The following is a 13,439-nucleotide window of genomic DNA, read 5'->3' on the forward strand; positions in this document are numbered from 1 at the left end:
ACTGCTGGTTGTGCTGTCCTGATTGATCTTATTGGCTCCCTCATCCAAGCTTAATGGACCAGGATTGTCAGATTGGTGCGACATGCCTAGGGGGGTTATTGCGGAGTTTACGAGGTCTGTGGGAACAGTGGCAGGGGCTGTTGTCCTAGAGCCTTGGTCCTCCGGGGATAACTTTGTGGAAATCCTACTCCTACCCACGGCTGACCCTTCGGCTACCTCCTCCTCGTCTACCACCTCGCTGGTCATACGTGTGGGGCTCCCCTTAACCTTCTTTGTCTTCCCCTGTGATGTCGCAGCTGTGGCATCCGCGCCCCGTGGTTTCCCCGACCTCATGCTGATTCTGGGTGGACAGTGCCGTTTGACGTGGTCAGTAATGAGGTAACGAGGTAGCGCGGTAAGCTGGAAGCGTTGGTGTTGAATATTCCCCTTCTTTATAGCGTTTGTCACTGTTTACAGTTTAACATGTGTATTAACTCAGTTTGCTTTGTAAAAAGTTTATAATGAGTTGTAGTGTTTGGTTTTGCCACTTATAACAGGAATGGTGGGGTGGTGGAGGATGGCAGGAGGCAAATTGCAGAAATGACTGCAGACTGCGAGTGAGGTGTGCAGGGTAGCAAGCGGAGCACACAGGGAGGCACTCAGGCTGGGAGGACCTAGTCAACCAGCCTCTCTGTGTCCGCCCCCGGCTCTTACTTTGCGGCCGCCTCTAATGGCTGCCGCGCTTGCTTTCAACTCCCCCTCCGCCTCCGCCTCTTACCTTACTGGCCCTGCTGGCGCCTGCTCACTTGTTCCAAAGCACAGTTAGTAACTCCACCACCGCTGGCTGGCTGAAAGCAAGCAGTCTCTTCGTTAGTCAAATTTTTTCCAGATATTGGGGGGGGGGGGGGGGGGGGGGGGGGGGGGCGGCTTACGGGGTGACGGGGTGACCCACAGAACGGGTCCCGCTTCCGTTCTCGCAGTCCCTCCAAGATGGCTCCGGGATTGCTCCCACGACCCCCTGGGCAGCTCTCTCCTGCCTCTCTCGGGCCGCTCCCGCTGGCGTTTCTACAGTGTGCAGTGTACACAGCCTACCGCCGTGGCTGTCCGGGGGTCTCAGCCTGGCCACACACTCAAAAAGCACACAAGAACCACTCGCGGCTATTACCGCGTCTGGCGGGTGCTGGCGGCCGGCACCCGGAACGACAATTGGGGTAGTTGCCGTGCCCTGCAGCGTCCGGCTCGTGGATCCAGCTGCAGTTACTGCCGCACCCCAAGCGCCAGCCGCCGCTGACACGCGGCTCCAGCCGCAGCCTGCTCGCCAATCTCGGGAGTCGTTGCGCACCAGCCACGTCCGAGGGCACAGAACCGCACCCGGGATGCCCGGCAGTGAGCAAAAGGTGGCGGCTGGAGTCGGCGTCTCCTCGTTGTCCTCCTCACCACTGCTCGTGTGCTCTGCAGCTCGTGTGCTCCTCAGCGCCCTCAGCGTCTCCTGACCGGCTTCGCTTACTCCTTCCTTATGTCGCAGCGCCAATGTCGCTTCAAAATAGCGTAACTGACAGGGTAGTGAATGAGGTGTAGGGATTAAAGACTGTTCTTCAACTTTCTTAAATATATTCTAGTGCCATCCAGTCATAAAGGAACACAGGAGTGGGGGTGTCCGTGATGTAATGCGGCCATGGACGCCTCTCATCTTCTACCTTTCTCTCTGCAGCGCCCTCCGTCTACTCACATCTTTTCAGCCACTGCCTCTGGCCGTCCCGGCACTCTCGCCCTCCGTGTCCCGCATGTCTTTTTCCCTCAATACGAATCGAGCCCTCTAACCCTCATTCTGGCAAGCAACTTCCTTTTGTGTCGCACAAGTAGGCTCAAGCGGGGCACGAGACAGAAAGTGCGCCAGTCTGAATAAGGGCAGCATAAGAGACAGAATTACTTTATCTCGGTCTCTTTCACCCTCATTTTACCCGTCCATTGTGGTTTCCTTTCTTCTTTCTCTAAAACTCCTCTCCTCCATCCACGTTCGTTCCCCCCGCCCCCTTCATTCCTTCTCTCTTTCTTTTGCTGACTTCTGATCTTTTCTCTGTATCCATTCCCTCTTACTCGTTGTCTCCCTCCCCCTCACCCCCCCACACCCCTTACCCCTCTCACTTTCTTCCCTCCGCGTGCCTCAGCCTCTCTCCTCCCTCTTGCTTGTTCGCGTCCCCTGGCTAATCCCTCAGACTGAAGCTTGTCAGAGGCAGTTCAGACCGGGCTCCCACGTCAGCCAGCCCCACGGGCGGGGAATAAAAGGGTGAAGGGGACGCGGAGCACCCGAGGGAGGAGGCACTGCCAGAGCGGCCAGCCCCGGGAAACGGAGAGCAGCACGGTCTGGGGCTCCAGGGAGCCTGCGCCTAGAAGAGTTATTGAACAAGAGAGGTGCTAGGTCCCGAGGGAGGGAAGTGACTCGCAGGTGAGTAACGCGGCACATGAACCCTGTCCTGCACTCGGGGAACAAAATGAAGGGACTTCTATAGATGGGTGGCTCAAATGTAGCATATGACTGCGCATTGCGCAGAGCTTTGAGTATGCAAAGCGACCAGATGCCTCCATCCTCGAACCCTGTCCTTTTATACATCAACCTGGTGCGTCCTGGGAATTTCATTTTTGCTTGATTTTAACTAATCTAACCAACCTAACATAACTGAGAAAAGGTCTTCTAAAATTAAACCCCAATTCTGGAACATGGGGTTTCTGGTGACCTTACGTAATAAGGTTTTTAGGATTAAAGGAACTTCTCACTTGACTTTACCCAGCAGTGCCTCACACTTGGTTAGACTAGTTGAAGGGACGCTGAGACTTCCTTCCCTTACAATTTATCTAGCCCTGAAGGATGAAAGGCTGAGTCGTCATGTGTGACTCACGCGCTGTGACACAAACAACTAAAGTGTGTTAAACCACCGAGCTTTCCGCATCCCGTGGTCCGAGAAATCAAATGAGTATTTCGTGCTTGAAATAATTAAAGCTGAGAAAACTGGAAATGAAAAATTATGTGTATTAAGAACACGGCATTGGTCACGAATACGTCAGAATTATCAGGTATGTTTAGGCAATGCAGAGTGCATAGGGAGTTCAGAGTGCAGTTTGCATAGGGAGTTCAGAGTGCATAGGGAGTTCAGAGTGCAGAGTGCATAGGGAGTTCAGAGTGCATAGGGAGTTCAGAGTGCATAGGGAGTGTGAGAAGTTGGCCTGATATGCAGTGATCACTATTCTAGTGATCACTATGTATCAGTCCAAACAACCCTTATGGTGATTGGTTGTAAGTCAACCGTAGACCAGCTATCCTAGTAGCGTGGACAAGAGCAGTCTTTAGGCTAAACTCTAGAGGGCGTGTTAAGCCAGCTGTTATACCATCACATATACCCCTTGAACACCAAGTGAAAGGACACCACACAAGTGGTTATGAAAATAAACAGTGTATTTATTTAGAACACAACAGCCCTGGACTCTTTATGAGGACAGGGCGCTAAGCACAATACAAAGCTCTTATGAAAATACTGAAAGTCGCACAATTTACACAAATGCCCGAGGGGCACGAAAAACCATATACTCTATAAGTGGAATGCGAAAATACTAGCAGGTAAGTACTACTCTAATAGGCTTTAGGATCGCTAGGACTGGACTACTGAACCTTCAGATTACGAGAAGGAGGCCTAGGGAGATCGGGTGCAGAGTGTGCACTCTCACGCCGGATGCGGGACTAAGTCTATGGATGCTAGATTTCGTAAAGTTAGTGTTATCGGACGAATCCGACTAGGTAGAGCTGAAACGAACAAGGATCTGGACCCTTGGATAGTTAAGCTATGCTGGAGCACCGAAATGCTGAGATTACCTAGCCCAGGGGCTGCGGCTGCATAGGTCTGAAAAGACGTCGGGAATCCTCGTTGCAGTCTATGGAGCCTGAAAGAAGAAGTTGCTGGCAGGCGACCAGTGATGAAGTTCGATGGGATCCAAGCCTGGATCGGTGATGGAGGATACCTGTAAGCAGAGGGGACCAAGTTCTGAATCACTAGCCAGTGATTAGATGGGCACCAGGATGGCACCGGACGAAGTCACCTCGACCAGGTGAGTGGGCGACGCTGGGCTCTGCAGTCTCTCGGACCAGGAGGCGTTGTCGGCGAACAGGATGGAGGTGCGAGCTGTCCCACGAAGGTATCTCTGCTGTCGACGTCGCTGGACCCAGGATTGGGGCAACCAGTCTTGGCAAATGCAAGCCCACGCGGTGGACTCAAAATGGCGTCTGGAGTGGACCAGGAGAGTCCGGGGTGCTCCTCTGTTGGAGGGGAGCAAGGGCCAGTCTGGAGCAACCAGACCAGAGGTGTTGTCGTCGTGGTGCGTCGTCAGGAGGGCCACAAGCCAGCAGGCAAGTAGCCGGATAACGCGGTGAGCAGCAAAGAGCAGAAGGGCCCCACGCAGATCTGGTGGATGCTGGGGGCCTGGACTTCGGTGCTGGAGCTGCTCAGGGTTGGGGCTTCTCAGACCCCAAAGCACTCACTCGAGGATCCCTCGGCGTTCGTGCTGGGCAAGCGTCGTGCAGTCTTGAAGATGGCCGGTCCCTTGAGGTCTCGTCACACCCACGAATCTCAGCTGAGCTGACGATGTAGGTAGAGGTCAGAGGTGCCAGGGAAGCCGGGTCTCGTCGAGCTGGGCAGTCTTGATCCGGAGGAGAGACTTACAGCAAACCGCGATGCGCTTGGATGGTGCCTGCTGTGCAGGGTGGCTACTCCTTAGCCACAAGGGAGAGTCTTCTGAAAGGTTCAAGAGTTCTTTCATGGAAAGTCATCAAGATTCGGAATTATCTAATTTGGGAAGGGGGCCCGCTCCTATCTTTATACTAAGAAAAGGGGCTGGCACGCGACTAGGTCCTGCCCATGGGTGGGACCAGGAAGGGGGGTGGTTATACCCCTCTCCCATGCCGGACTTTCCCCAGCTCAGGGGCTGATGTGCCCCTGGAACTGGTTCTAGCCGGCCTATGCGTAGTGAGCACCGGGGTGCCACTTGCAGTCACCTTCCTATTCAGCCCTGCCTACCCAGGATATACAAAACCCTGTCTGGGATGGTGCTAGCACCGCCCCTGACAGGAAACCCTTTGTCCAAGCCTCCCTCGCTGGAAGGACTCCCAGCAGCAGGAGGTCAGACTTGTGTCTGTGGCAGCAGCATCCATTTTGTGATGCTTAGGCTCGGGTTAACTTTAACCGGGGTTACAGTTACATACATGTCTTATCCCTCTAGAAGGGTGGAATGCTACCCCCATCGCGAGAATTGGTGAGGGGGTAGTATTCCAAATCGTATGACACCTTACTCGACATGTTTTGATAATGTCAAACCAGAGTTAGCATTTGACCCAGAGGATTATAATGCACTTAAGTGTATATGGTATAGCGTTATCATGGAAAGAGCTATAAGGACATGGTTCTGAAAGCTGCAGACAGGCTCAGCTCATGCTAGAGCACCATCTCACATAATTCCAAGCACTCTGCCTTCAGGATTGAAAAGGCCTGCCATAGGAGTGACTTATAGGAGGATATGTGTCCATTTTGGGGTTAGATATAGGTATACTATATCTAAAGCAAAGGGTGATTACACCACCTTGCCCCAGCTGTCGTGCAGCCAGTTGTGTCTGTTTAGATGGCCAGCCAGGGATGGCACAATACATGCTGCAGCCCCTGGTAGGCCTTGGGTGCACTTATGCCCTGGGTACCTATGGTATACTGTTCAAGGACTTACAAGAGTGACCCAATACCAATTAGATATGTACCTAAGGTACATGGAGTCCATTTTAACAGAGCAGGAAGCCTGGGGTCCTGAATAGCAGGATCCCGGGCCAACTATATCGAAAACCAGCAAAACACTAGGCAAAAAGTTGGGGGCAACCATAGTCAGATATCCACCCTCCTACAAACGGGTCCTTAAAACCACCTTGTCCGGATTAACAGAAAGGAAAGGAGGTTTAGAAGAAAGGGCCTGGAGCTCACTCACTCTTCTGGCAGAGGTGATAGCCACCAGGAAAGCAGTCTTTAGAGTAAAAAGACGCAACGTACAGTATAAAGAGGCTCAAAGGGAGCGCAGCACAAGTTACTACTTGTGTAATGATATATCTGTAAGAGACATTAGTTAGTGATAGATTCCTTACCTTAGAATATCCCCAGGCGTCAGACTGGATCCGGAAATTTTTGCGTAGCAGTACCCTTGCGCGTCGGTAGGGGCCGACTGCGGCTTCGCGTTCGTCGTCAGCGTCCTGGGCGCCGTGATGACGTCGTGTGAGTACTTAGACGCCGCCTCCGCGTGATGACGTCAAATCTTAGGCACAGCTTTTCCGCGCCAGAAACGCAGAGCTATGCTAAAAACCAACACTGGTGCCATTGAAACTAGGGCCCTGAAAGGGGATGACCTTAACCCTAGATATCGGTTCGCAGAACGCGGAGTATGGGTGGGTCGGTAAGGAATCTATCACTAACTAAGGTCTCTTACAGATATATCGTTACACAATTAGTAACTTGTGCATCTGAAAGAGACACATTAGTGATAGATTCCTTACCTTAGATTAGATACCCCAGCAATACCAACCCCGGTGGTGGGTCTGCGAACCAATAATCACACCAGAAAGTCCTGGAGGACGGAACGGCCAAAGAAGCCATCCCTCCGGAATTGGCTGTCCAGGCAGTAGTGTCTTGCGAACGTGTGCAGCGAGGCCCACATAGCTGCCTGACATATGTCCTGCAAGGGGACTCCTCGGCCCAGGGCAGTAGTAGTCGCCGTGGCCTGAGTGGAATGAGCCCTCAGCCCAGCAGGAGATTCCTTTTTAGCCAAGGAGTAGCACGCTTGGATGCACAACACGATCCACCGAGAGATGGTCCGCTTGTGCACCGCCCGTCTCTTCTTAGCGCCCACGTAACCAACAAAGAGTTGGTCATCCACCCAGAACTGGCGTGTGCGATCTAAATAGAATGAAAGCGCACGTTTTGGGTCCAGACGGTGGAGCCGCTCTTCCTCCTTTGAGGGATGCGGAGGCGGAAAGAAGGTGGGCAAGGTGATGGACTGCCCGATGTGGAAGGCTGTGACTACCTTGGGCAGGAAAGAGGGTTTTGTCCGCAACACAACCTTGTCCGGATGGACAGAAAGGAAAGGAGGTTTAGAAGATAGAGCCTGGAGCTCACTCACTCTCCTGGCAGAGGTGATGGCAACCAGAAAGGCAGTCTTCAGAGTAAGAAGGCTGATAGGACAGTTGTGAAGTGGCACAGCGGGAGACACATCAGAAAAGTAACAACCAGGTTCAAGTCCCACTGAGGCATCACGAAGGGAGCAGGTGGAAACGTGTGTGTGTGATGCCCTTTAGGAATCGATTAACAGGGGACTTGAACAAAGATGGTTGATCAGGCAGCCTTAGAAAGGCATAAAGGGCAGAAAGGTAGCCCTTGATAGTGCCCAGAGCAGAGCCCTGCTGGGCAAGAGAAAGAAGAAAGAACCTCAGAAAGAGGGGCAGAGAGAGGATCCACACCCTTTGCTGTGCACATTGCCAGAATTCTGTTCCACCTGCAGGCGTATACAGACTTTGTGGAGAGACGCCTGGCTACCAGAATGATGTTACAGACTTCAGGAGGCAAGTCAAATGGCCTCAACTGTCGTCGCTCAATCTCCAAGCATGGAGGTGGAGACTGGACAGGTTCGGGTGGAGGACCGTCCCCTGCTGCTGCGACAGAAGGTCCTCCTGAAGAGGCAGACGAACCGGGGGATCGACTGACATGCTGAGTAGCTCGGGATACCAGTACCTTCGTGCCCAGACCTGAGCCACAAGGATGACTTGTGCCAGGTTGCGCTTGATTTTCTTCAGCACTCTGGGCAGAAGTGGTATAGGCGGAAAGGCGTACAACAGACCGCAACTCCACTCGCGACGAAAAGCGTCTCCGAGCTAGTGCCGCCTTGGAACTTCCAACGCGCAGAACTGATTACATTGCGCGTTCTCTTCGGTGGCGAATAGATCTAACCAAGGCTCTCCCCACTGCTTAAAGAGGCCTTGCGCCACGTCCGAGTACAGACTCCATTTGTGATCCATCATGCACCGGCGGCTGAGTTCGTCCGCCCTGGCGTTCAGAGATCCTGCTAGGTGTTGAACCACCAGGGTCACACCCTGATGTTCCAGCCACTGCCAAAGGCGCAGAGCCTCCTGGCAGAGGGTCCACGGTCCACGGTCCACGCCCTGTTTGTTGCAGTACCACATGGCGGTGGTGTTGTCCGTGAACACCTGCACTACACTCCCCCGGACAGAGGGGAGGAATGCCTTCAGTGCAAGCCGGATCGCCCGCAGCTCCAGAAGGTTGATGTGGAGCCGGAACTCCGCCGGAGACCAGAGGTCTCTGATCTCCGCCTCTCCCATGTGGCCTCCCCAGCCCCGGAGGGACGCGTCCATCACAACTACCTGCTCCGGTTGGGGAAGGGAGAGGGATCTGCCGCTGACCCAATCGCGGTCCGTGAGCCACCACTGCAGCTGTCTCGCAGTGCCCTCCGAGATCAGGACATGGTCGGACAGGTTGCCCTGATGCTGGGCCCACTGAAACTTGAGGTCCCACTGCAGAGCCCGCATCCGCCAACGGGCGTGATGCACCAGAAGGATGCAGAAAGCCATCAGCCCCAGAAGCCGCAGCGTCAACCTGATCGAAACTCTGGATAAAGGCTGAAAGATTGGAATCAGAGCCTGTATATCCCGAACCCGCTGTTCGGGTGGGTAAACCCGAAACTGCGCAGAGTCGAGAACCGCTCCGATGAAATGGAGCTTCTTAGAGGGGCACAGGTGTGACTTTGGCACATTGATGGAGAACCCCAGCTGGTTGCAAGAGGTCTGCCGTCGTCTGGAGTTGGCTGACGACTGTCTGGGTCAAGGCCGCCTTCAACAACCAGTCGTCGAGGTAGGGGAAGACTGAAACCCCTAACCTGCGCAGATGAGCTGCGACCACCGCCATCACCTTCGTGAACACCCGTGGGGCGCTGGTAAGGCCGAAGGGGAGCACGGTAAACTGAAAGTGCTCGTGGCCTACCATGAACCGCAGGTAACGCCTGTGGGACGGCAGGACGGGGATGTGGAAATAAGGATCCTGCAAGTCCAACGCTACCATCCAGTCTCCTGGGTCCAGGGCAGGTAAGACCTCAGCCAGAGTCAGCATTTTGAACTTCTGCTTCCGGAGGAAGCCGTTGACGTTCCGTGGGTCCAAGATAGGGCGTAAGGCCCCCTTTGCTCTTCTTGGGTACCAGAAAGTAGTAGGAGTAGCAACCACGTACTACTTCTGGCCCAGGAACGCGCTTGATGGCCCACTTGGCCAAGAGGGCCGAAACTTCCTCCTGCAGGAGCAGCAAATGATCCCCCGATACGCGGTGGTGTTGCGGTGGCATGGTTTGGGGGGTCGTCTCGAAGGGGAGGGAGTAGCCCCTTCGGACGATCTGCAGCACCCACCTGTCCGAAGTGACAGTCCCTCGCATCCAGATAACCACCGTCGGCGGCAGGTCCTTCTCCTAACTCGCCGCCAAGACCTGGAACACTTTCCCTACAAGCCTACAACAGACCCAGGACCTGCGGGCCTTCAGAAGACTTCTCAAGACCTGGCTTTTCGATCGGTAGCAGGCCCCCCCAGAAAAAACTAAAACTCCTTCCAAGTAAAAAACTTAATCATCTGAGCCCAATACAAGAAAGAATGAGTGTGCACAGCATCTGTTCCACAGCTAGACATGCTTTATGCCTCTAACTTCAAGGACTAAAGAGGTAGCTATCAGAAGGGCAGAGAGGTGGCCTCCTTCCAAACACTACAAATTGGTGAAAGGTTGTCTAGGCACCAACATCTACATCTTAAGCGCTTTTGGTTGTCAAAAGTATGAAGTTGAAGAACAACAATGAAAATAGTGAAAAAAAATTCTTGTATCTCTTGCACGAGGAGAAGAGGAACTGATGAGGCCAAAATCTCTAGTGAACAAGAGCACTTTCACAAAGGTGCATTGATGCAACCTATCACCACGAGAGCTCCTGCTATTACCGGTTTACTGAACCAGTTTGAAGGCTAGGGAAAATTTAAAGAGGAGTTATTTTTGGGAAGAAACAACCGTTAGTAACAACTTGCGAATATTAAAGAAAAGCAAATTTGCTGTATTTTTAGCTAAAAGGTTTCTGTAAAGTAATGAGCAAAATATAACTTTCACATTGAACATCTATTTTACAATGTTTCGAATAACAGATGGTCCACTTGATTGTACCTTGTTCTAGGACTAGGCAACCTGATATATAAGTATTCTTCAATTTTCCATAAGCTGCCCTGACCATACTGCCAAGAGATTTTCAGCCAACACTGTACATAAGAGTGTTAATAGTTGCATGGTTATTCTGCTCTACAGAGCTTGGTTCTTATACACTGCACTAGTGAGTGAGGAACAAGACTTACTTGCACTAGAGAACATGTTGTCAAACTCTATGATGAGATCGTCTTCACGGTCAAACCGCTCAAAGCGCACCAGTGGGGAGGCATTCATGTCAGGATAATCTTCATCTAGTTCCATCTCTGAGCCATCATCGTCGTCATCCTCATCCCCTTCCTCACCTTCCTCATCATCCTGCAGTACATCAAATACACATACAAATGTAAGTCGATTCAAAGTCTTTTCAAGGCAGTATGAACAGTCAACTAGTCTAACAAGTTACTTAACTTCGGTAACGATATATCTGTAAGAAACATTAGTTAGTGATAGATTCCTTACCTTAGAATTACCCCATGGCGTTAGACTGGATCTGGAAACTTTGTCAACACTACCCCTGCGCGTCGGAAGGTGGCGTCGTGCGGCTCCGCGTAAGTCGTTGGCGTCGTGGTCACTGAGATGACGTCAGGGCATCTACTTAGACGCCGCCCTCGCTCACGTCCGTTCTGTACATGACTTTCTGCACCAGGAACGCAGAGCCATGCAAGATACTGACCACTGGTGCATTGAAACTAGGGCCCTGAAAGGGATGACCTTAACCCTAGAAATAAGTTCGCAGAACAGGGAGGATGGATGGGGCGTTAAGGAATCTTATCACTAACGCACAAGTTACTACTTGTGTAACGATATATCTGTAAGAGACATTAGTTAGTGATAGATTCCTTACCTAAGAATATCCCCAGGCGTCAGACTGGATCCGGAAAGTTTTGCATAGCAGTACCCTTGCGCGTCGGCAGGCGTCGTCTGCGGCTCCGCGTCCGTCGTAGGCGTCGTGATGACGTCGGAGTACTTAGACGCCGCCTCCGCGTGCTGACGTCAGTTCTTAGCCACAGCTTTTCCGCGCCAGAAGCGCAGAGCCATGACAAAAATCGACACTGGTGCAAAGAAACTAGGGCCCTGAAAGGGGATGACCTTAACCCTAGATATCGGTTCGCAGAACGGGGAGGATGGGTGGGTCGGTAAGGAATCTATCACTAACTAATGTCTCTTACAGATATAACGTTACACAAGTAGTAACTTGTGCATCTGAAAGAGACACGTTAGTGATAGATTCCTTACCTTAGAATAGATACCCCAGCAATACCATCCCCGTGGTGGTGGGTCTGCGAACCAATATTTTCACCAGAAAGTCCTGGAGAACGGAGCGGCCAAAGTAGCCGTCTCTCCGGACTTGACTGTCCAGGCAGTAGTGCCTAGCAAACGTGTGCAACGAGGCCCACGTAGCTGCCTGGCAAATGTCCTGCAAGGGCACACCTCGGCCCAAGGCAGTTGTAGTGTCCGTGGCTCGAGTGGAATGAGCCCGTAGCCCAACAGGTGGTTCCTTCTTAGCCAAGGAGTAACACGCCTGAATGCACATGATAATCCATCGAGAGATGGTCCTCTTGTGCACCGCTGTCCCTTTCTTAGCGCCCGCGTTGTGAGAAGGTGGCCTAATATGCAGTGCTCACTATTCTAGTGAACACTATGTATCAGTCCAGCAACCCTTATTGATGATTGGTTGTAAGTCAACCTTATAGACCAGCTATCCTAGTAGCATGGATACGAGCAGTCTAAGGCTAAAGACTCGAGAGGGCGTGTTAAGCCAGCTGTTATACCACACATATACCCCTTGAATACCCAGTGAAAGGACACCACACAAGTGTTATGAAAATAAACAGTGTATTTATTTAAATCACAACAGCCCTGTACTCTTTATGAGGACAGGGTACTAAGCACAACACAAAACTCTTACGAAAATACTTAAGTTAGCACAGTATATACAAATGCCCGAGGGGCACGGAAAACCATATACTCTGAAAGTGGAATGCGAAATTACTAGCAGGTAAGTACAGTACTAATAGGCTTTGGAATCGCTAGGTCTTGACTATAGAACCTTCAGATTACTTCTAGGAGGCCTAGGGGACTCGGGTGCAGAGTGTGCACTCTCACGCGTGATGCGGGACAAAGTCTATGGTAGCTAGTAATGACAAAGTTAGTGTTCTCGGGCGAACCCGACCTGGTAGGAGGAAAACGAAAGTGGATCCTGACCCTTGGATAGTGAGGCTATGCTGGGGCACCGAAATGCCGAAGTTACCTAGCCCAGGGGCTGCAGCTGCATAGGTCTCAAAAGACGTCAGGAATCCTCGTAGACGGACCAGGAGCCTGGAAGAAAGATGCTGGCAGGCGACCAGTGAAGAGAGTTCGAAGTGATCCAAGCCTGGATCTTGAAGACAGATGACACCTGAAAGCAGAGGGGACCAAGTTCAAGACTACTAGCCAGTAGTCAGTGGGCACCAGGAGGGCACCGGATTGTAGCCACCTCGACTAGGTGAGTGGGTGACGCTGTGCTCTCAGATCTCACAGACCAGGAGGCGTTGTCGGCGACCAGGATGGAGGAGCGAGCTGTCCCACGATGGATGAAGCTGTCGGCGTCGCTGGACCCAGGATTGGGCAACAAAGCCTTGGCAAATTCAAGCCCACACGGTGGACTCAAAATGGCGTCTGGAGTGGACCAGGAGGGTCCGGGGTGCCTCTCTTGAAGAAGGAAGCAAGGGCCAGTCTGAAGCAACCAGACCAGCAGCAGTGATGTCGTCGGGCGTCATGAAGAAGGCCACAAGCCAGCCGGCTAGTAGCCACACAGCGCGGTGAGCAGGCAAAAGCAGAAGGGCCCCACGCAGATCGTGGAGATGCTGCAGGGCTGATCTTCGGTGCTGGAGCTGCTCAGGGTTGGGGCTTCTCGGACCCCAAAGCACTCACCAGTGGAGCACACGGTGGGCTTGTTGCAAAGAAGTCGTGCAGTCTTGGCGATCGTCGGTCCCTCGAGGTCTCGTCGCACTCACAGTTCTCAGCTTTGCTGTAGAGGTGAGTAGAGGTCAGAGGTGCCAGGGAAGCCGGGTCTCGTCGAGCTGGGCAGTCGGATTCCGGAGGAAGGACTTGCAGCAGACCGCAGTGTTCTTAGGATGGTGCCCGCTTGATGCAGGGTGACTACTCCTTAG

The 13,439-nt window shown here is 52.5% G+C and overlaps 1 protein-coding gene across 2 annotated transcripts in view; it reads right to left on the bottom strand.

The window, feature by feature from the left end:
* HUWE1 (HECT, UBA and WWE domain containing E3 ubiquitin protein ligase 1) overlaps positions 1-13,439 on the bottom strand; it is a 1,800,886-nt gene that overhangs the window by 680,104 nt on the left and 1,107,343 nt on the right. For both annotated transcript variants that reach the window (XM_086940169.1, XM_086940170.1), the window contains one exon: positions 10,434-10,602. In XM_086940169.1, coding sequence (XP_086796295.1) covers positions 10,434-10,602 — 169 coding nt within the window. The remainder of the gene's footprint in view (positions 1-10,433; positions 10,603-13,439) is intronic.

Source organism: Lissotriton vulgaris, chromosome 10 (genome assembly GCF_964263255.1).
Source record: "Lissotriton vulgaris chromosome 10, aLisVul1.2, whole genome shotgun sequence".
In the NCBI taxonomy this organism is placed as follows: domain Eukaryota; kingdom Metazoa; phylum Chordata; class Amphibia; order Caudata; family Salamandridae; genus Lissotriton; species Lissotriton vulgaris.